Raw genomic sequence first — 21,263 nt, 5'->3', positions numbered from 1 at the left:
CATGGCAGTGTCGCAATCGTCTCATCTTACAAACATCCCCGAAGCAGTCAGAGTAGCAGCAAGCGTAGACCCGACAGTTGACCCAGCACTCAAGCAACAGGCGATAGATTACCTTACAAAAGTCAGAGAACTTTGCGAAGAGACATGGCAGGTGGGTGGGTGCAGTTCAAGGGTCGACAGTACTTAATAGGACGATCAGGACTGCCTGCAACTATACCTTCAAGGAGCGGGTGCTTCAGGCCCCTCTACAACAGGTCGAGATGGCAAAGAAAAACTGGGAACAGATTTACGAATATTTTGTCTACAAGTCGTAGATACTGTCTTGACTCAAAAGTAGGTTTGTAGAATTAATGCTTGACTCACAACAACAGGCCTAGTACAGTTAGTACAGATGCTTTGCAGGCCATGTACAAGGCAATAGTCGATTTTGTCGAAGCAGAGTATATTGGAGGGTTTTGTGAGAGTGGGCAAACATGTAAGTGCTTCTGAATGATGAGATAGATTCTGACGGACTCAACTAAAAAGTCTTGCGCAACAAACTAGCATTCACCATTACCCAGTTATTCCTACAATCATACCCGTCTCACATTCCCACTTTTCTCCGCCCCTTCCTCGCACTTTTGTCCTCGCCTGCATCCTCCCCTCCAGATCTTCGCCCTCAGCTACTCACCATTCGATTTCTGCTAGAAATTGCACAGGAAATACACGACACAACCCTCAAGACTGCTCGAGTAATGACCAAAGAGAGACAAGACAGAGATGGCGTAATCCGTGATGCTGTGAGGAGTAATGGCGATGATAAAATGGCAGTTGAAGCAATGTCGTGTGTGCTTGAGAAAGGGTTGGAAGAGATCGGTAGAGGACAAAGCCCTGAAAAATGGGGAGAAGCAGTAGAATCAACGCTCAAAACATTTGGTGCTTGGATTCGTACGTCCATTACACTCGATGTGATTTCAAGCTTAACAATTGTGTAGCTTGGATTGACCTTGATGTCGCCCTCAATCCCTCTACCCTTCCCTTATACCATCGTTTACTTCAGCAGCCCATTTTCTCCTTCCGTACATACACTACAGCCATATATCGTATCTTAGTTTCAAAAGGTATTCAGGACGCATCATCCAAGTTACAGGTTTTGCGAGTGTTAGATCCATTAGGAATGATTGAGCCCTTAGAATCAGAGACAAGAGGAAATACAAACGAAGAGGCTGCGACTTTCAGAGCGGGTTTGGGTGGCGTCTTATCGGCTTATGGTGTAGCCCTCATAAGCATTTCTGACAACGTACGTTCAAAGGCAAAGAGTTAAAGTTGCTAAAAGAGATTGCTTGACTAATGAGAGAAATAGGTTGATATCACAGAGCCGTTGAGATTGGAAGCAGAGAAAATGATGAATGAGGCTCTGCCATTGTTATTGAGATTTTTGAGTGATAGACACTACGAAGTGCCTCTATCCGTCTCGCCTTTCGTATCAGATCTCCTCAGAATCGTACGTACAATCAACCGATTGATAACCAGGCTGCTCATAATGACGTAGTATAAACGTATCCACCAGCCGCCCAACCCGTCTATGAAAGCTGGTCAAACAGCTTCACCCTCTCTAGGCCCTTTACAACTCTCTTCTGAACGTCGACAATTTTTGGCTTCCATGTTGGATGTGCTGATTAGACAACTAGCATGGCCAGAAGATACAGACTGGGAAGCGCCAGGCAATGAAGACGACACAGATGAGGACATTGCACTGTTTAAAAATTTCCGAGGGGTTTGTATTATAACTCGCAATCGTTGATTTAGAGCTGATGTGTAATTGAAATAGTCTTGTCGATCATTCATTGAGTCGATTGCTCAAATAGATAGATCTCTTCATACGGAGGTAGTAGCAAGAATGGTGGCGTCAACGTTGGATACATATGCGTCTGGTGGGGCCGCATCAGTTCCATGGCAACAAGCCGAGCTTGCTCTACACCTCGTGTACACATTTGGTGAAGTCTCTAAGAGCACGTATTCCTCTTTTCGAGAACGCAGGATCTGATTTTTCGTAGATTCTACACGAGCAGCATTTTTCGACCTCCCTCTCGAGGTAGCCACCAAACTCGCCCGTAATAAGCTCCGCCAAACGAGCAAAATTGACCCTATGAGCAGTGGCCGTACAACTCCTTCTTCCACTTCAGACATTGTTGACTTTGGCGTCGGTGCCAACAAGGATGATAAATTTGATTATGATCAATACCCTCTTTCACCGCTCGGGCAATTGTTGACAAGGTGCATGACATCCGGAATCTCGGCGTATCCCCACCCCAGTGTCTCGCTGCAATACTTTGAAATTACTGTGCGTTATATAGAATTCTGGAGAGCCAAACCTGAGACACTACCATCTCTTTTTGAGACCATATTGGATGGACGGTACGTCTAAGTGTGTGTGAAGACAGATGTACTTATTGGTAAATAGTGGAATCCATAATTCTGACCAAAATATAAGACGGCGTTGTTTCTACTTATTTGCAAGATTATGCAAAGACTGTAAAAGTGAAGCCATCGAGAGTATGGTCTCGCCTATTCTTGAAAATATTCGGGTAAGAGTTCGAATGATATATTGTTGAAACATGTCTGACGATTGATAGGATATAATGGTCATTAATGCAGAGCATCCTCGTGCAGAGAGTTCTGAGGAGGATCCTCTTGTCAAAGCCACTACTGGTAAAACATATGCTGCTGATCAATTTCATCTGTTTGAAGCCTCTGGTAACTTGGTTTACCTTACTAAATCAGATCCTTCTAAGCAGATGACGTTGCTGGAGGCCATAGCTGGCCCGCTTTTGAGTGGCATGGCTGATGGTGTAGAAAGATCAAGGGCGCGGCCGGATGATTTGCAGGCTGTTCTTCAGGTTCATCACCATTTGATGGCTTTGGGTCACTTTGCAAAGGGTTTCCCCGTGGTGCCAGATAAACAAGTCGAAGTTTTACCATACACAGGGCCTTTCAAACAAATGACAAAGGCTCTGTTACATGCCATTGAGGTATTGAAGAAAAGAAGGGTGGTTAGGGATGCTGCTCGATTTGCGTTTTCACAGTTCGCCAATGCCATCGGTACGCCGGTCGCGGAATTAGTACCAAGGTTTGTATCGGCTGTAATAACTGAGTTTGAGTCTTCTGAATTGGTGGATTTCCTTCATTTCTTGCAATTGCTCATGCACCGACTCCAAGTGTGTATGAAGACTGAAAGAAAGTAGCCACGAACTGACAAAATTATAGGGAAGTACATTTGAAACCATGGACATGCTTCTTCTTCCCCTTTTATCTCGTATCTTCGCCGTCCTTCAACAGCCTGTTACCGGAACAGACGAAGCCCAAGTCCATACCCGTCTCAAGGAGGGCTACCTTGCTTTTTTCACTACTCTCATGAATGAGAATCTTGATGGCATCTTCACCAGCGAACGAAATAAAGCAGAGTTTGAAAATGTCCTCACTACACTACTCAACCTTACGCAAGATTACTCCGATGGCGCGTCACAGCGTCTAGCCTTTGGTTTCTTTTCTAGGAGCGTCATTGCTTGGGGAACTTGCCCAGAAGCAACAACGAAGCCCTCTGTGTTCGCCGAGAGCGCCATGGTAACACAAAGCAAGATGTTGGCTAATGGGTCTGCAACTACGAATCAAAATGCGGTGTCAAGGGAGCAAAGAGCGCAACGTTGTTTGCCGGGGTATGGGAATTTCATCTATCAAAGACTGTTACCTGCTGCATTTGAGGTGCCTGCCAACAGTCAATTTAACATTCGAGGTGGACAGCTGGTACGCTGATCCATAGTCAATTCAGAATACTTGCTGACAAATTTGTACATTGAACAGGTTGTCCAGGAGGCTGCTGTTCTTGTCCGCAACACTGTGCAAGCTAGAGGACAAGAAACAATTGATTTTCTACTGAACGACCTTTTACCCAAGCTACAATGTCCTCCAGAAATTGCAAATCAATTTATAAATAGTTTAACGTCTCAACAAGCAAAAGATTTCAAAAAGACTTTCATGGAGTTCATAAAAGCTATGAGAGGATAGGTACGATAGAATGAGAAGGAATGTAGATAGAGGACTAAATATTTCTAGGAGAGATATGGCCGCCAGTTTCTTTGTGAAAAGGTCGTGATGCTCTGATATCAACAAGGTTTTTAAACTATTAACGTAAGGAACGTTGTTTATTGCATATATGATAGTTGTCTTACCTGCAGCACATCTCTAGTTCCTTTTTGCATCGATTTAATATGTATACGCTACATGTTTATTGCCTGTTGCCACTTGATCAATCACTAACTTTGTGGAGATACTTTCAAATTCCGGTTATCTGATAAGGGATTGAGATCCGTCGGATGATCGAGGAAACAATTTCAGTTCAATTTAGAAATACAAAAAGGTTGAGATAGTTATTACTTCTTTTTTATATTTACGTCTCTAATTTGATCACTGAATCTGGTATACTTGATAATGATTAAAGCAAAGGCAAACTCCTGTCAGCTTCAGTGGACAATAACTACAATTGTCTTTCATTATTTCGAAACAGCAGGTCAAATACCTTTCCAAGCAGGGCTGTCGTTGCCAAAGATTTTGGGGCAATGCCGACAAGAAGGCGTCAAGTGGCTACTGCGTTGTGCTTCTAGGAGCAAAAGTTCAAGGATCTCATCGCCAGGCTGTCACAGAATCTATGTAGACACAAAATTGTTTCTAACATCAACGGATTTGTTGGAGTTATACAGAGGGAAAAAGCTCGAGACGTTGAACAATTATTCACCTCCTCTTGATCTTATCGCCAAACTAGTCCCCTTCACTCTCTTGGTTACTAAGCAAAATACCCAAGTCTCGTGGTGGCAAAAAAAGCTAATACTATCGAAGCCCTTGGTCTAGATACCGGATCAATAAAAGAGAGAAATTGATTGGTAAAAGTATTGAGCGGCGAAGAAGAGTCTGCGAATTTAAAGACACCAAAAGTAAATCAGAAAAGACTTGACAAATGAAGCTGATACACCTCCTAAGGTGTCCTTCTCACTGGTCCCTCTGGCACAGGTAAACTCCTCTTACTTGCTCTCTTTTACCAGCTTCTCCCTATCCCTAAGCGAAAGTTTCACTACCACGCTTTTACCATAGCTCTATACCAACAAGTGCATATAGAGATGAATAAGCAAAAATCAACCGAAAGGGAAGAGCAGGAGAAAAGATCAATGAAGAAGGCGCTAGCGGCAGAAAACGGCTAGAAATCTATCTTTGCTAATGAGAGATGGGTTGAGAAAGACACGGAAAGATTAACATGGATAAGGAAAGGGGTATGGCATTCAACAGTGAGTTTTGGGCGTAAAAAAGAACATACATCAACACCATGGCTATGTAGTTTCTCACAAGATGATATTACAGTACACGGTACTATAGTGAGCATTTGTATTCAGCTTCTCTTCGAAATAGGACCAATACATATATTGTAGCTTTGATGAGTTGCAACTAATCAACGCTTCATCTGTGGCTCTCACAAGGGATGTTCTTTCTTGGTATTGGCGTCTCGGTGGCGTCATTGTAACTTGCTTCAATCACATCCTAGAAGATCTCCATCTCCATGGAGTACATCGCGAGCGGTTGGCAGACTTTCTTGATTCCCTCAAGGCACGATGCGAAGTGTTGCATGTAGACGAAGGTAGAAGTTGGAGGCGAGGCGTGAATAACCACCGTGAGGTAAGATGATTCCATTAAGACAACAAGGAAGATTATGAGAAGACTTGGACAGACGCCATAAAAGGGCAAATAGGCAAGACTGTTTGTCATGAATATTAGCAATAATTAATATCCACGCTCTGTACCAAAAGGTCACAATAATGCAATCTACATTGCATTATTACTTATTGGCTATATTCCATGTCATAATTCCAAGGTTCTGACACTGTTTCCACTTGAACTGATAAAATGAACACTTACATGGGGCACAGCCAAACCAAGACATATTTTAGTCTATAGGCAACAGATAGACGCTCCTATCGCAGCTGGCGAGATCTGTTATTTCACATTCTCTCAATTGTGCGAAGAGGTGCGTTTAAAATTCCTTGCCGTCCTCATGTCAGGAATGAGGTTGTTCTTGGGCTTGGTCTGGGAGTCCTTGGGACGAGTGGAGTATCTAGGAGTATCTATCTCAAATAGACTCTGACAGCTATCAAGATTGATTCCTTGGGGAACTATGAACCACAATCCCTTCCTTATATCTTGTTTGCTCTGCATCCTTCAGCCAGGTTCTAGTTCAACCAACTATACCATTCCTCTCCATACACAGTATCCTGTCTTCTTATATCCGCACCTTGTACATCATCCTGACAAGAAGTTGAAAAAGTCGCTTACGTAAAATTTCAGCTCTTCCAAGATTGAAGAAGAGAAGGTGATGATACTTGCGTTTGCAGACACGAGCATTATCAAGATTAGAGGAAATGACTATATCGTCAAGTTATGCTGAGGAATAATGAATACCTCTTGAGCATTCGTTGTGTAATTGGGGAAGCTTCACAATGTTGTCTGTTGAGGAGATCAAGAATCCAAGCGTCTCAAGATGCAAACTCCGATGCTACAACACTCGCTATAGGTAAGCATGGAAAGGGTTTAGCAAACTTCTAACGTGATAGATTGTTCAGCGAGACTGGGGAGCACAAGCTGCTGCCAGAGATTAAGGAGCACCATCGTTGGGCAGTAACTGATCAATGGGGAACCAGAGTTGGTCGATGAGGACAAAGGGCTCACGCCTTTTCTTCAGATTCATAGAACTACCAACGTCAGTGGGTTCAAGGACCATGTATGCGAGACGGTGATTCTTTTGATTCGTTAAATACACACTATTTTCATGCCTTGGTCATACAATATTCTTTTCCACCTAGTTTGAAAGATGATATCAATGTACTCTTGTTTGTCATTTACCACTAATCACTTCATTTCTGCAAATGCTACACATGCAGGAACCAAGACCTTTTGAAAACTTTCTCTCTCCAACCAAGACTCCCAAAATTTTTTGAGTTTGGGTTCAATTGGCTTGCCTGTCTTGGTCGAAATGGCATCAATTCCGTCGGCAACAGGTTTGCCCCCAGCAATAGAGATAATGCGAGCCAGCCAGGATATAGCGTGAAGATCGGCAAGTGACTAGCCGTCGCATTAGTCTAATAACACGTGGAACGTTTTATACCCACAAGCTGATCACCCATCGTGAATGGACCTTCTATCATTTCCTCAAGTTTTTCTAAGACTCCTGGCAAGTTTTCGCTCCAAGCTTTGTTTGAAACCTGATAAAATTGTTCTTCCTTCTCCTGACCTGCAGTTCCGTTATAAATTTCCCAAACCTCTTCATTCACTTTAAGTTTTTCCTCAAGAAATTGAATGATTTTTTGATTATAGGTAAGAGAACCTTCTTTGGCAGTCACGGACGGTTGTGAGACAGATTCTCGAGCTTCTGTTATATACTTTTGAAGAGCCTCTCGACGGGCAGAAAGTGATTTTCCTGGCCTCTGTGAAGCTTTTTCCTTTAATTCTTGAGCATTGAGAGCTGCTATGGCTATAAAATTGGGATCAACTGCAGGCAGATGAATGAGATCAATGATGGCGTCGGAAGTCACTTTGGCTACATGACAAAGTTATTGGAAATATATTGTGTAAGTTTTTATATCAAATCGTCGACGCCACAGGCTCACCGTCAATAGTAGCTGAACCCAGAGTAGGAGCAGGCTTGTTAGATGAAGTATTAGACGAATGTGCGCTCCGAGCCTGGTCGAGAAAATCGCATATGGACTAGCCGTATGGATAACACATAAGCAAAGCATCGTGCTATGAAGGAAATGCAAGCTCACGACAGTGTCCTTGAGTGAGCGATATTTTGTGTCGACATCAATACCAGTTGTCTCTAGAATGGGGACAACAAGGGTGGGAATAGTACCTTTAACGATGTTAGATCCAATATGGGCTACTGAATGACTCTTCTAGCAGCTACTTGCCGTGGATGTTAATTCTGGAAAGAAAAGTCAGTCTGTAATCGAATCAAATGCTTGTAAAATCCTACTGACTTGAGGTAAGAGGGATTGAAGTTCTTCTCAACGAGTCAGCTGCAGTGTTTGAAAGAAATGAAATTAAAACTTGCCTCTCCCTTGGCTACAGAGAAGGTCAGCATTGGTCTAACTACCTGATATGTACTTACTAATATCTACATATTTGATAATGTATTCATCTTCAGAATAGCCTTTTTCGTATAGGCAAAGCTGTGGGACAATCGACCACACTGAGGATGGCCACGAGTAAAGTACGGCTTTAGGAAAATCTCGTTGCTGGGACATGGTAAGTCAAAAATAGAAATAAAAAAATAAATAAAAATAAAGAAAGAATAGACAAGACAAGGCTCTAAGTTGCAACAATACATTAATACTAATTTTCGATGACATCACTATTAAATTACTTTGGTTGTCTTGATCCGTTGTCACGCCGGGCATGGTCCGTCGGATCCGAGTTCAGTAGTGACTATAAATATTGTTTTCTTCTTCCTACAACTTTCTTTATCTTATAAAGGTGAGTTTTGAAAAGAACTCTTGCTTCCCAAGCCTATTTATCTGGGCTGTGTAAAGTAGACGTATGCTCCTGGCGATGTCTGGCATCCTTGATCTTGCATCAACGGCCCTCATACCTCTCATCACCCTCACTTCTTTCACCATCTACCTTTCCACCCATCCAGACTCTCCTATCCAACATGTACTGAACAGAAAACAGCATATATCGCTTCCGACACATATTGGAGAGGCACTGAATGGATGTGTCCTAGAAGAAAAAGATCCATTCGACATTGACGATCCTGTCGTTTTTGAAGATGGTACTCCTGTAGAACCCGAAAAGTTTTGGGCCTCCATGAAAAGAAGAAAGCTCGCTATCATTGGGTTCATGATCCCTCCTCTCTTATGCAATACCGTTCTCCTCGGATACAGTGTTGCCGTTTTTGATAAAGATCTGGACGCCCACCAAAGAGCTATCATTCTTCCGGCACTCCTTCTCCCATCCCAGATAATCACTCTTCTCATTGGCTTTTGGCATCTTTTCCAGAACGAGGTGGCATCTCACTGGGCGACGACTATCCACAACTCTGTTGTCATATTCACACAGTTCATCATTCTTGCGCTCTTGGCCTTACTGCCTTCAACCCCTTACCCTTCACTACTTGCCATACCTGAATCAGTCGGAGTGGCGTATATTATGCGCACCAAATCGCTTGTTATCATCTCAAAAGCTCTGCTTCCTATTTTGTATATCCCACCTTTGGTGATTGTCCTCTCGCTTCGTCGAGGCCCCCCTCTTTACCTTCCACTCAGTTCTATCTATCCTTCTAAAATTGTCAATTCAGTTCCTCAAGACTCGTCTTCATTAGATCCGAACATGCCTAACGTCAGTTCAGAAGTTCAAGCAACAGTGGTAGAATGGTTATTGTTTGGGTATGCCACCGAGGTCATTCGTAAAGGCTACGTGGCGGAAACTATGGATGTGTGGGATCTACCTATCCTACCAGCAACCCTTCGTGAGTCAGTCTATAACAGTTGTTAGTAGCATTGCTCACACATATGTAATCAGGAGCTCTACCGCAATTCAGGAAAATGAAGAAAACCTATGGAAACCCCAAGAGCCCCCTGGGTCGGATGGAAGGCATCAACCTGTTATGGATAATCGCAAAGGTCAATTCTGGTCTATTGTGGGCGCGCAAGTCTCTCTTGAAGTTGCTGCTGGATTGTGCTAATTTTTCAGAAGAAACTTTACTTGCTAGTACGACTGCAATTGGGTACTACCTTCCCCATTATCTGTTAAATCTGTTTATAAATTATTTGGAGAACGACCCTTCGCGATCAGAACCAGCTTGGGGATGGTTTCTGTGTTTTGGCATGTTCCTCTCCAATGCTCTTGTGTTTGTCGCCTCTGGTATCACTTGGTCTATAAGTTCTACTTATCTTCAGGGTAAAATCAGACTGCAGCTCAACACCATGCTTTTTAAAAAAACACTATTGAAAAAGGATGTTGCTTCCGGTGGAGAAGATAGGAGGCAGAGTGATACAAAAAAGACCAACAATGACAAGAAGAGGGAGCAAGAGGAGCAATGCGACGAAGATGAAGAGGAGGTAAATTCAAAAACTCAAATTATGGTAGGTGCTGGCATGGGCGGTATCTGATTTCCACTTTCCTGATGCCTTTTAGACGCTGTTTACCGTGGACGTTGATCACGTCACCGAGTTTGTCTTTCATTGTCAGTAGAAGGAGCCATTGCTGAGGTTATTCTGCTCACATCACTTTACAGTATTCGCTATCGTAGATTCTCCTTTAGAGGTTATCATGTTCGTGGGCTTTCTGAAGAGAGTCGATTCTGGAGCTAATTGCCATTCAGAGCCAGCATTTTCCTATTCAAACTCCTCGGTATTTCAGCAATGTATGGCTTACTAACTGCTATTCGTAAATTATGGATTATGACTTTGTTAATATCAAACTGACTGGCAATTTTAGTTTTCCTTCCTCTTAACCATTTTGCGACGAAGATTGTGGTAGAAGCTGAAGAAAATTTAATGAAGACCAGAGACCAACGAACAGCTCTCATGAATGAAATTCTTCAAGGTATTCGCATGCTCAAGTGAGCTCTGTTCTACTTCACATAATCAGACAAAGAGGGCTAATCATCGTCATTCTAGGTTCATGGCATGGGAGAGATCTTTTGAGAAACGTGTACGAACAATCAGGAAAAGCGAATTGTCATTTCAAGCCAAGAACTATCAAATCGAAGTTGCCTTCATTTGTAAGACCCCCTTCTACGAGCAAGGATGATATTGATTTGCTGTAAATAGGTATATGGGCTCTGACCCCTGTAATGGTCACTGTCGTATCTTTTCTTGTAGGTTTCTTGAGAGTTCCGCCATCTTTCCAAACTGATGCTTTCCAGCATTATACACTTGTCAAAGGCCAACAGTTGACGCCTTCTGTTGCTTTCACCTCTGTCGCTGTGTTTGCAGAACTGAGGTCAGTCTTAACTTGATAAGTCACATCGCATATACTGATCTTGTGTTTTATTTAGATTTGCGCTCAATGCGATGTGAGTGTTGTGACTCCGTGTACAGCAAATTTATTGATATACCACCAGTCCAGTGGCTTTTATCGACGCACTGCAGGGATTTGTTTCGTGTAAACGTATTGAAAAGTATCTTTCTCTGGCAGAAGTACCTGTCATTGAAGAATCCGATGGATTAGAAGATATCATATTATCGTCCGCAACATATACTTGGCCTCGCAATGATTTAACCCACGCTGTTGATGACGGCTTGGTCACACGATCAACAATTACTCCAAAAAATTCTTTTACTCTTGCCAACCTCAATCTCCGCTTCCCGCGGGGCAAGCTATCTTTGATTTGCGGTCGACTAGGTAGGATAGTATCAATGGTAAAGACTCAGAACATTTAGTGCTAATTTCTTCGTTAGGTTCAGGCAAATCCCTTCTTTTGAACGGCCTTCTCGGAGAGGCGGATCTGTTAACTGGCTGTGTCACCTGTCCTCGATCTTCTCCTGATGTTATGGACCATACTTCAATTAGACAAAAAGAAGAAGCTTGGATCATTCCCAATATGACTGCATATGTTCCTCAGCAAACCTGGCTACAGAACGCATCTATAAAAGACAATATCATCTTCTCTGCCCCGTGGGATCCTGAGAGGTATAGACAAGTGATTGACGTTTGTTCTTTAACAGCTGATTTGAAAATACTTGAAGATGGTGATCAGACGTGAGTTTATCGCCGCTTGATGAATGAGCCATACCGTGACACTTATGTAGCGAAATTGGAGAACAAGGTCTCAATCTTAGTGGTGGTCAAAAAGCCCGAGGTTAGTATAAAAAAAGACCAATGAGCAATGGGAATTTATGAAAAATCTTTCAGTGTCTCTTGCTCGTGCGATCTACAGTCGTGCTGGTGTGCTATTGCTTGATGATGGTAAGCTCATAGAGACGATATAAACAGATGAACTTATAATGTATTCTTTAGTCTTAAGCGCTGTAGATGCTCACACAGCCAATGCAATCATGTTGGACTGTCTTCAAGGCCCTATGATCGAGAACAGAACCATCATCATTGTTTCACATCACACCGCTCTCGTCTCTCCCGCTGCAGCTTATATCGTTGCTCTTGAAAATGTGAGTTCTTATTTCACTTTGTCCATATCAGCTGATTAGTCCACGATAAGGGAAATGTCAAATATTCTGGCACAAGGGATGATTTCGTAGCTTTAAACTTAATGGAACAATTAGAAGATAATGTCGGAGCCAAGTTTACAGAGGACGAACAGAAAGAAGAGAAGACTATAGAAGAAAACTTCATCAGCTCTGTGCAAAAGAGTGTCGTCAGCTTAAGTAGTGCTGTTGCAGCTTCCACAGAACCCAACTCCGAAACCAGTTCTTTGGCGCCAGAGGACCAGACCACTTTGGCTAATTCTATGCCAGATTTGAAACCGAAACCACCCAGAAAGCTGATCGAAGACGAAAAGCGGGCACAAGGGAGAATTGCGTGGAATACGTGGAAAACATATTTTACAGTGAGTGACTAATCCAGAATGGACTGGATAAAGTTCTAATGGATTATAGTCGCTTGGAGGTCCTACTTGGTGTAAGACACCGACTGTTTGGCATCACCTTGTTATTGATTGTTGTTAGGGATTCTTTTCGTGTTTTCACTGGGTTTGGCAATGGTAGTTCCGGTGGCGGAGAGAGGATGGTTGGAGTGAGTAACAGACTCAGGTCTCAACTTATTTATCATGTCTCTCTCAGGTATTGGACTGGATCGGGCTCAACTTTCAATGAAGGGAGACATACCATTCGCTATTATGTTATAGGTTATTCATTGGTTGGCACATCATTCTATTTCTAAACACTGTTATGACCAAATCGCTTATCGTCTTTCAGATAAGTGTTGTTGGCGTTTTCGTCTCCTCTTTACAATATGCCATGATATATTATGGTTCACTGCAAGCTAGTAGAAAATTCCACAATGGTAAGTCAAGTTTACCTGCGAAAAGTACATCTGATTTCTCTTCAGCCATGCTGGAATCTGTTCTCTTCTCAACCTTACGATTCCATGATACTACAAGCCGTGGCCGACTGTTGAATCGTTTCGGTAAAGACATTGAAGGTCTTGATTCGTCCACTGCCGAACATTGTAAGCTGAAGATGAAGTCTCTAGCCAAATAAACAGATCAGCTGAAACTTGTCGATGGCTAGTCATAGAAACTGTAGCATACGGTCTAAATGTGGTAGTAACTTTCGTTTCTATAGTATATGTTGGAGGTCTACCTTTTGTTCTTGCCGGGTTGTAAGTTGCATCAAAAGCTGATTTTTTTTACTGAAATACAAAAACAACGATTCAATTGTAGTATTGTCCTCATCGTTTATTACCAAGTTGGATCAATCTACGGACAGACTTCCCGCGATATGAGACGTCTCGATTCCATTACTCAATCTCCGTTGTATTCGCTCTTTGGAGAAACTATCTCAGGTATAGCGGTATTGCGTGCTTTTGGTGCAAGTTAGTCATCTTTAGATCAAACATAACCATATGGCTTTTATACTTACTACTCATCGGAAAGGTACTTTGGCTCTCAAAAACATGATGAGGCTTGCAGACACAAATCTTCTTGCTTTTGCATGGTCTTGGTAAATCTTTTGACTGTTCGAAAGGCATCCAAACTCACTCTCCTCCATGTAGGACTGTCAATCGATGGTTATCTGGTAATCTCTATTCTTCCTTACCAGATATATGACTGCAGATTTTTGACAATATTCTCAGCTCGTTTCAATCTACTGAGCGCTGTCATGATAGGGCTGACAGGCGTTGCGGTGCTCATCGCCCCTAACGTCGATGCAGCGATGGCTGGTTTTGCGTTGGCATTTGCGGGCACACTTTGCCAAGATTTACTACAAGTGGTTAGAAGTTTTGTTCAGCTGGAGCAAAGTATGGTTGCAATTGAACGTCTCAAAGAGTATGTTAACTGTAATGGTTATACAAGCTCATTATTTCACAGATTCACTGAGCTTGCCCGTGAAGCGCCTGAGTTTGTAGAGCCCAGACCACCTGCCGCCTGGCCAGCTTTAGGTTCCATTCAAGTTGAAAACCTGGTTATCAAATATGCGGTGAGTCGTGAAGATTATGAACAATTATGGCTTGAAGCAGCATTTAGATCAATATTGGTAGCCCGATTTGCCTAGTGTTCTTCATCACATATCTTTCGAGATCGCACCTCGCCAAAAGATCGGTATAGTCGGTTCGACAGGTTGTGGGAAATCTACTCTGGCTCTGAGCTTTTTCCGATTTGTGGAAGCAACTGAGGGCCGGATCATTATTGATGACATTGACATCTCTAAGATTGGCCTGACTGACCTTCGAAGCCGAGTGACAATTATTCCTCAGGATCCAACTATTCTTTCTGGAACTTTACGATCGACTTTGGATGTTTTCGACGAATACGATGATGTCGAAATATTTGAGGCTCTTCGTAGAGTTCATTTGATCAAAGACGGAGACTTTGTTACCCCAGCAGAAGGTGAAGGCAATGAAGCGGATTCAAGAAACAAGAACATCTTCCTTGACCTCTCCAATAATATAAGGTGAGTGGGATCGTTATGTTCTTGTGAACAGTTGTAGTTAACAGGTTATCAGTGAGAGCGGGGATAACTTGTCCAGTGGAGAGAAACAGCTTGTCTGGTGAGATCGAGGTGACAATACGAAGTTAGCTTATTGCCGGAGACAGCATGGCAAGAGCTATTCTTAAACGCAACAAGATACTTTTCATGGATGAAGCTACTGCTTCAATTGATCGTGGGTGTTTTTGCATATATCATCCAGATTTGGCATCCTTACAGAAATTTGATTTTTTTACAGATGAAACAGATGTTCTTAGTAAGACCAAATATCCTATAATGTAGGAGATATTGATACATGTTTTGAAACCCAGTCTCCAAGACTATCCGGGAGGAATTTTTAGATTCAACAGTTTTAACAATTGCTCATCGAATACATACGATCGTACGTAGTAACAAAAGGCTAGTAATGAACAAAAGTGAAGAAAGGCTGATTCTATCATTAACATAGATTGATTTTGATAAAGTTTTAGGTATGTCATCATTGTCGCTATTTATATGGAAGGGTGAAGATTAAATACGTCCATAGTCATGGATCAAGGAAACATTGCAGAGTTTGACAGTCCAGCAGAGCTAATCAGAGACCATAGGTCTAGATTCTATGCTGTGAGTGGCAGCATAAATCCCAGTGCATGATAAACCGTGCATTTTGCTGACGTGAATATCTTAGCTTTGTAGAGCTACAGGACGGACTGAATTCAGAAACCTGAAAAATATGGCTATAGAAGCGGAGAAAAAAAGACTTTCAGCATAGATGATCTCATAATAGACACATGCATGAATCTTGCATTGTACAATGTTACAATATTCTTGTTGCCTTCTATGCACATATTCTGAAACTTCATAGACTGAAATCATGTACTACTACCAATGATTGACTATTACAAATCGTATCAGTAGTGAACACTGCCTGCCAAGGTCCATCTTACCTCAATATCCTTCTCGGTGATTGGACACTTGAAACTGGCACTATTACTGACAGTAGGACTGATGATTAAACCAAGGAACTACCAATAACATTAATGACTCAAAGAAAAAGAAACACTAAAAAGTGACTGACTTTGAGTTTCAAGTGTAAGTCATAATCGACGGTGATATCACGAACCGACCCTCCAGTGATGCCACATTTACCTAAACATTATGAGCCTAACTGCTTTTTAAGGACAGAAAGAAGACGGCATACTCATGAGGTCATTAAGTATGACCTTGTTAGGATCTTTGGCAAGCGTGTAGCTTCGATATTAGCAGAGATCTCTGTGTCAAGAACTTACTTTAATGTGAAAGGGAAATTGAAAGTGGACTCTGTGTACCCCTTAAAATTAAGACCATATAGAGTGCCGCCACCGAATGAGTTGGCGTTGTTACCGGGATATCTAGCTTTCGCAGTAATCTCTTTGAAGTTGGCGTCAAACCAATTTGGATTTGAGACACTAAGTAACTTGAAATTAGATAAAGTCCTGGGCAAGTGATGTGATAAATCTACCTTATACTCAAATCAAAGCTAACGGTAAACCCATTCAGAGCTAAGGAAACAGGATTTGATCCTAACGAAACGCTGTTGAGCGCAACACTCGGTGGGCGGACATACTATTGATATTAATTGCAATCTATGACACATATACAGCGTACTTACCAGTACAATAGCCAGTATGATGCTAATGATCATGATAATCGCAATAGTGAAGCAACAACAACAGAAACGCAAGGACATGCGAACACCTCCGCCCTTCAAGATTGAGTTATCAAGTGCTTTACGCCATTGCCAGTGTAGAACATACCCTTGACCATTGTTTCCCTCGTTCATCTTTTCTCCTGCAAATCAATGAATAAGTAGATAAACTCTTTTATTGTTCAAGGCATCATAGTACTCACCATACCCGCAAGATACCGGTGCTTCTAGGGGGAGGTCCCATTTCGGCAAAAGACGTTGTGGGAGGTTTGGCTAAGCCGGAGCGACCAGGCTGTGCTCGTTGGGTGTCTTGGTGCTCAAGTTGAGATTCCTCCGCTATCTTTTCTGTACTAGAAGCGTTCAGATAATCACCGGCTGAGGGATCAGAGGGATAAGTAGGATAACGAGGCGCCTCTCCATATGGGTTGTCAAGATAGCCATAGGCTTGGTCTTGCTGTGCCGGATTATCCACATAACCACGGTCTACGTGCTGTTGTTGCCGAGAATAGGGGTCATTGTATGAGTCGCCATATTGGGGCGACATTCTGAAATAATTGAATATTTAAACCACGATGAAAGATAGCTTTAAATGAATTTATTGATTTCACAAAAACACCGCCTTCTTTCTCACTCGTAGTCGACAGAGCGGATTTTACGTAAATTGCCATAAGCTTGATTCAAGTTTGGACAAAAAATCTTTGTAGATAGAGCAGCTGTTGGGAAAACGGTCTCTATCTTCACTTCTACAATTATCTTGTCTCAAGCCTAATATTTCAGTAGGAGAACATTGTTTATGTCGGGCCCACCAGAAGAAAGCCGCCGGCATCTTATTTTGGCCAAACAAAGAGAACGGGAAGCGGTGAGTGCCATTTATATATGAACTCCACATTGTCCTCTGATCAAATACTACCACAGGCTGAACATCAACGGCAAAAAGATGCGCTCCTAAAGGTTGGACCAATTCTATATACAGCCTCCTACTATCGCTGATAGTATGTAGGAGTCTCAGAGAGATCATACTGTTGATCGTTTTGTTGGTGTCACGGAAAACATCGACGAGCGACTAATAAAGACTACTGTTGGTCTCGTAACTCTTCAAGATTTCAAAAGGACGAAAGACAATCTGGAAGAGCAGCAACGGCAACTTGCTGCTCAAGCCAAGTCTACCAAAACGTTAGTTACACATCAACAAATGTGGTTATTGACTGATTATCTGCAGCACCTCATCAAATAGAACTAAGAAGAGAAAAGAAAGAGCGAAGCTGTCGTTCGCAGACGACGATGACGAAGAAGATGAGAAGTCTCATGATAAAAGGTTGAGAAATGATGAAGGTAGGTTGGGAAAGTGCTTAATATGATTGTCGTATAAGATAAGATAACTTTTATGCACAATGTAGACTCTCAAAGCGAAAGAAAAAAGCGTCTTACAAAGAATCCTACTGTTGATACGTCATTCTTACCCGATAGGCATCGTGAGCAACAGGAAGCAGAGGAGAGAGAGAAGCTACGCAAAGAGTGGCTCGTGCAACAAGAAAAACTCAAAGCCGAACCTGTTGAAATCACATATTCATATTGGGATGGGAGTGGTCATCGCAAATCGGTTGAGGTGCTATACACTTGTGATTACACTGAGTGTGCTTGCTGACAAGATGCACATTGATAGTGTAGAAAGGGCGACGACATCGCACAGTTTTTGAGTAAATGTCGCACCCAATTTCCAGAACTCCGTGGGACTAGCGTTGAAAATCTAATGTATATCAAAGTACGTATGCAACTTCTAGTTTGAGCCATCCATATCATATCATCCACTTTTCACTCGCTGATATGACTATGTAATCTGACAGGAAGATTTGATAATACCACATGTAGGCACTTTTCAATATACATTCTCAATATAAAAATTGTCGCTGATAACTGTATAATAAAAAGCATTATACATTCTACGATTTTATAATCAACAAAGCACGGGGCAAGTCAGGGCCTCTCTTCAACTTTGATGTCCACGATGATGTTCGTCTCGTTCAAGATGCAACTGTCGAGAAAGATGAGGTAAGCTTGAAATGGGCTCTTAGGGCGTAGACTTACTCAGATGTGCTTGTGTAATAGTCTCATGCCGGTAAGGTGGTGGAGAGGTCATGGTACAACAGACACAAACATGTAAGTAATCCTCCCGCAAGTGACTACGAAAAACACGTTTAACCTGCTACAGATATTTCCGGCTTCCAGATGGGAGGTGAGATTGAGTAGAATTTTGGTGCATCTGTACTGATTCGCCGGTCTATAGGTTTATGATCCAGACAAAGATTATGGATCATATGTGAGTTCTATGGACATTCCAATCTGATTCGACCGCTAATACTGTGTTTGAATTCAGCGCATTGCATGAGATGCCTGTACAAGATCCTTTCATTTGTTTCGGCCTTTATACGTATCGTATCTGGCCTTGTTCCAATGCATTTTATACAATGTCAATGTTCGAAGCTGTGTCAGAAACACAGCAAGCAAGGATGGTGGAGGTTGTGTGTTGGGTTGGATACACTGGACAGGAGAAGATGTATATAAGGATAGACAACCCAGAGACACAACCCCAGAGAATGAATCTAGCTTTCTGTCTCTATATATCATATCCTAACTACTAAGTAGTATCTCGTCCCAAGGGCATAAGCACTGTAACCACCCGAGTGACCCAGTCCTGACAAGCTGCTGTGTGTACCAATTTGAACGAAATGCCTTCATGGTTCGTTTCATGTGTTGGCTATTTGATAGGCTTGCTTTTACATAAGGATTGCATGAGCCTTTCATCATCGATTCGATTGTGGATAGAAAATAGACCATCTAAAGATAACTCTGAAATCCATGATTTAGGCACGCAGCGACACATATAGCTGTGTAGGCGCGCCATGAATCAGCTTTTTCTATTAGGTAAGGATCTACACGGAAAGTTCTTAGATGTTAACCATGACCACACATATACATCTTTTAGATTGATATATTCTATCGCCTGCTATTTGTGATTGCTCCTGACCTTCTACGCATATATAAGATCAACGCTTTCCCCCTCGCATGGTAGTATACAGCTTGTGTGCTCAAACTGTCATTAGAAGTATCTGGAAAAATTATCCTCGCTGGCTATCGTTTTCAACCTTTAAATCCGTTTCAATGTCGCGAAATCTTACTTCAACATCTGATGAAGAAAAGATTTCCAAGCGCCCGAAACTTGAAGATGACATCCATGACGTTCGGCCTCGACCTATGATAACGCTCTCGAAGAACGGCGTTGATAAGCATTTGGATGGTGGTCCTTCAACCGAAGAACTGATTGAAGAACAAATGAAACTTCCATTAGAATACATCAAGAGATATGAGAAACATTTGAATTATAGAGAAAAACTTGTTCTAGCTCCTATGGTCCGGACTGGAAGCTGTAAGTAGTGCTTGCTTGTCACTATCTTCACAGGCTAATTAAGAACGGCAGTACCAATGGTGAGAGTTGCTCTGCTTTATTGGCAATTTAATCGTTAAAATCGGAAATGCAGCGTTTGCTTTCTCTATATTACGGCGCTGGACTAGTATGGTCTCCTGAGGTTGTTGATAAGGCAATAATTGGTGCTGAGAGGAGTGTAGATCGTGAGTAGCGTTTTGTCTTATGGCTCTTCATGATCTGATTGATGTAGCCAATACTGGAGTTATCACCTATCATAAAGGCCATGGACCAATATTCACAACACATCCAATTGAAAAGCCTTTTCGTGAGTTTTCGTCAGTGACAGTCTTCCCTAACTGTCCCATAAGTGATTTTTCAGATTGGGTCTTCTGATCCGCAACTAGCTGTAAAAGCAGCTCAGACTGTTCAACAAGACGTTTCGGGGATGTATGTTCATTTGTAACAGCATATTTAAACTGAATCAGTAAGACTGACCGCCGAGCAGTGATCTGAATTGTGGCTGCCCTAAACCGTTCTCGTAAGTATCGCCATGCTGATATGTTGTATTGCGATCGCTCAATTATTAGAACTCACGCTGGCATGGGGGCTGCCCTTCTATCTACTCCAGACCTTCTTTTAAATATTCTCCGATCTCTTTTGGAGAATATATCCCTTCCTGTCTCGTGCAAAATACGTCTCTTACCCACGCAGTCTGCTACTCTTCACCTCGTGTCTCGTATATTGCGAACAGGTATTAAAAACCTCACTGTTCACTGTCGAACAAGAGATATGAGACCTGGAGATAGAGCGTTATGGGAAAGACTTGGGGACATAGTTAAATTGGGCAAGAGGAGAGGTATTCCCATTATCTGTAATGGCGACGGAGATGGGTGGATCAATTGGGAGAGGATTCGAGCAGAAACAGGTATGATATCATGTTAGCTGCAAAGGCGATAAGATCCTGAATGAAATTATTGCAGGTGCAGATTCAGTGATGCTTGCCAGAGCAGCTGAACGTAATCCTTCAGTTTTTCTTCCGACGGGTCCTATGTGCATCCTCACTGAAGTGATACCAAAACTGCTGTCATTAAGTGAATACACAAAGAATCCGTGGGGAAACACGAAGTTTTTATTAATGCAGTTCAAACCATCTCCTTCCCCCATTTCGAATATGTCGAAAGCTGAACGGAAGCGCATCACAGTTCTAACATCCAAGAGCAGGAATCTGGTTGAGATACGTGAAGCTTTAGGGCTACAATGCAACGCTGTTAAAGAGGTCTTTGATGCGATCAAGGCCAGGTCAGAGCATTGTGATCATAAAAATATTGAACAGAGAAGGCAAGAGGCGGAACGCGTAAACAATGTTATAGATGACACTCAAGCAGTCGAACAAGAATCTCAAAAAGATGGTTATGAAGTAGTCATTGAACGGGTACAGTCAGCAACATCATGCTGAAAGTTCATGCATTATTCCGATATCTTCAGA

At 42.3% G+C, this 21,263-nt stretch overlaps 7 protein-coding genes across 7 annotated transcripts; 5 read left to right on the top strand and 2 right to left on the bottom strand.

The window, feature by feature from the left end:
* Position 1: 1 nt before the first annotated feature.
* L203_101995 (exportin-T) lies at positions 2 to 4,044 on the top strand (the record flags this gene model as incomplete). The annotated part of the gene is made up of 13 exons (XM_066211425.1): positions 2 to 151; positions 200 to 333; positions 378 to 475; positions 526 to 927; positions 975 to 1,279; positions 1,343 to 1,483; positions 1,532 to 1,756; positions 1,811 to 1,991; positions 2,037 to 2,397; positions 2,444 to 2,567; positions 2,616 to 3,197; positions 3,247 to 3,783; positions 3,841 to 4,044. 13 exons carry the CDS (start codon positions 2 to 4, stop codon positions 4,042 to 4,044), a joined length of 3,444 nt encoding a protein of 1,147 aa, XP_066067522.1.
* A 1,240-nt stretch (positions 4,045 to 5,284) lies between these two features.
* L203_101994 (uncharacterized protein) lies at positions 5,285 to 5,709 on the top strand (the record flags this gene model as incomplete). Its single annotated transcript, XM_066211424.1, has 3 exons — positions 5,285 to 5,315; positions 5,366 to 5,402; positions 5,457 to 5,709. The coding sequence occupies 3 exons, from the start codon at positions 5,285 to 5,287 to the stop codon at positions 5,707 to 5,709; spliced, it is 321 nt and encodes a 106-aa protein (XP_066067521.1).
* Positions 5,710 to 6,673: 964 nt separating this feature from the next.
* On the bottom strand, positions 6,674 to 8,321 carry L203_101993 (uncharacterized protein; the record flags this gene model as incomplete). Its single annotated transcript, XM_066211423.1, has 8 exons — positions 6,674 to 6,770; positions 6,932 to 7,140; positions 7,188 to 7,615; positions 7,686 to 7,782; positions 7,842 to 7,927; positions 7,986 to 7,999; positions 8,055 to 8,077; positions 8,196 to 8,321. 8 exons carry the CDS (start codon positions 8,319 to 8,321, stop codon positions 6,674 to 6,676), a joined length of 1,080 nt encoding a protein of 359 aa, XP_066067520.1.
* A 292-nt stretch (positions 8,322 to 8,613) lies between these two features.
* L203_101992 (uncharacterized protein) lies at positions 8,614 to 15,438 on the top strand (the record flags this gene model as incomplete). Its single annotated transcript, XM_066211422.1, has 36 exons — positions 8,614 to 9,544; positions 9,598 to 9,723; positions 9,772 to 10,160; positions 10,213 to 10,261; positions 10,313 to 10,349; positions 10,400 to 10,464; positions 10,516 to 10,639; positions 10,698 to 10,801; positions 10,851 to 10,897; positions 10,946 to 11,022; positions 11,078 to 11,095; positions 11,144 to 11,424; positions 11,481 to 11,781; positions 11,832 to 11,881; positions 11,935 to 11,988; positions 12,040 to 12,188; positions 12,239 to 12,586; positions 12,636 to 12,657; positions 12,705 to 12,771; positions 12,819 to 12,894; positions 12,954 to 13,041; positions 13,087 to 13,206; positions 13,269 to 13,359; positions 13,421 to 13,572; positions 13,634 to 13,700; positions 13,753 to 13,775; positions 13,834 to 14,026; positions 14,069 to 14,177; positions 14,239 to 14,651; positions 14,704 to 14,748; positions 14,795 to 14,862; positions 14,926 to 14,943; positions 14,999 to 15,069; positions 15,136 to 15,157; positions 15,214 to 15,290; positions 15,355 to 15,438. The coding sequence occupies 36 exons, from the start codon at positions 8,614 to 8,616 to the stop codon at positions 15,436 to 15,438; spliced, it is 4,956 nt and encodes a 1,651-aa protein (XP_066067519.1).
* A 100-nt stretch (positions 15,439 to 15,538) lies between these two features.
* On the bottom strand, positions 15,539 to 16,897 carry L203_101991 (uncharacterized protein; the record flags this gene model as incomplete). The annotated part of the gene is made up of 9 exons (XM_066211421.1): positions 15,539 to 15,562; positions 15,614 to 15,691; positions 15,745 to 15,815; positions 15,868 to 15,917; positions 15,995 to 16,114; positions 16,168 to 16,271; positions 16,318 to 16,410; positions 16,463 to 16,496; positions 16,557 to 16,897. The coding sequence occupies 9 exons, from the start codon at positions 16,895 to 16,897 to the stop codon at positions 15,539 to 15,541; spliced, it is 915 nt and encodes a 304-aa protein (XP_066067518.1).
* Positions 16,898 to 17,146: 249 nt separating this feature from the next.
* On the top strand, positions 17,147 to 18,739 carry L203_101990 (uncharacterized protein; the record flags this gene model as incomplete). The annotated part of the gene is made up of 12 exons (XM_066211420.1): positions 17,147 to 17,212; positions 17,269 to 17,304; positions 17,354 to 17,526; positions 17,573 to 17,685; positions 17,751 to 17,959; positions 18,017 to 18,115; positions 18,198 to 18,218; positions 18,283 to 18,402; positions 18,460 to 18,510; positions 18,563 to 18,586; positions 18,638 to 18,670; positions 18,728 to 18,739. 12 exons carry the CDS (start codon positions 17,147 to 17,149, stop codon positions 18,737 to 18,739), a joined length of 957 nt encoding a protein of 318 aa, XP_066067517.1.
* A 773-nt stretch (positions 18,740 to 19,512) lies between these two features.
* L203_101989 (uncharacterized protein) lies at positions 19,513 to 21,233 on the top strand (the record flags this gene model as incomplete). The annotated part of the gene is made up of 8 exons (XM_066211419.1): positions 19,513 to 19,777; positions 19,829 to 19,836; positions 19,890 to 19,980; positions 20,028 to 20,102; positions 20,146 to 20,224; positions 20,283 to 20,315; positions 20,365 to 20,702; positions 20,758 to 21,233. The coding sequence occupies 8 exons, from the start codon at positions 19,513 to 19,515 to the stop codon at positions 21,231 to 21,233; spliced, it is 1,365 nt and encodes a 454-aa protein (XP_066067516.1).
* Between the last annotated feature and the right edge of the window lie 30 nt (positions 21,234 to 21,263).

The sequence above is a fragment of the Cryptococcus depauperatus genome, chromosome 2, assembly GCF_001720195.1.
Source record: "Cryptococcus depauperatus CBS 7841 chromosome 2, complete sequence".
Classification (NCBI taxonomy): domain Eukaryota; kingdom Fungi; phylum Basidiomycota; class Tremellomycetes; order Tremellales; family Cryptococcaceae; genus Cryptococcus; species Cryptococcus depauperatus.
Note: the sequence above shows the minus strand (reverse complement) of the source record. Positions and strands in the feature narration are given on the sequence as shown.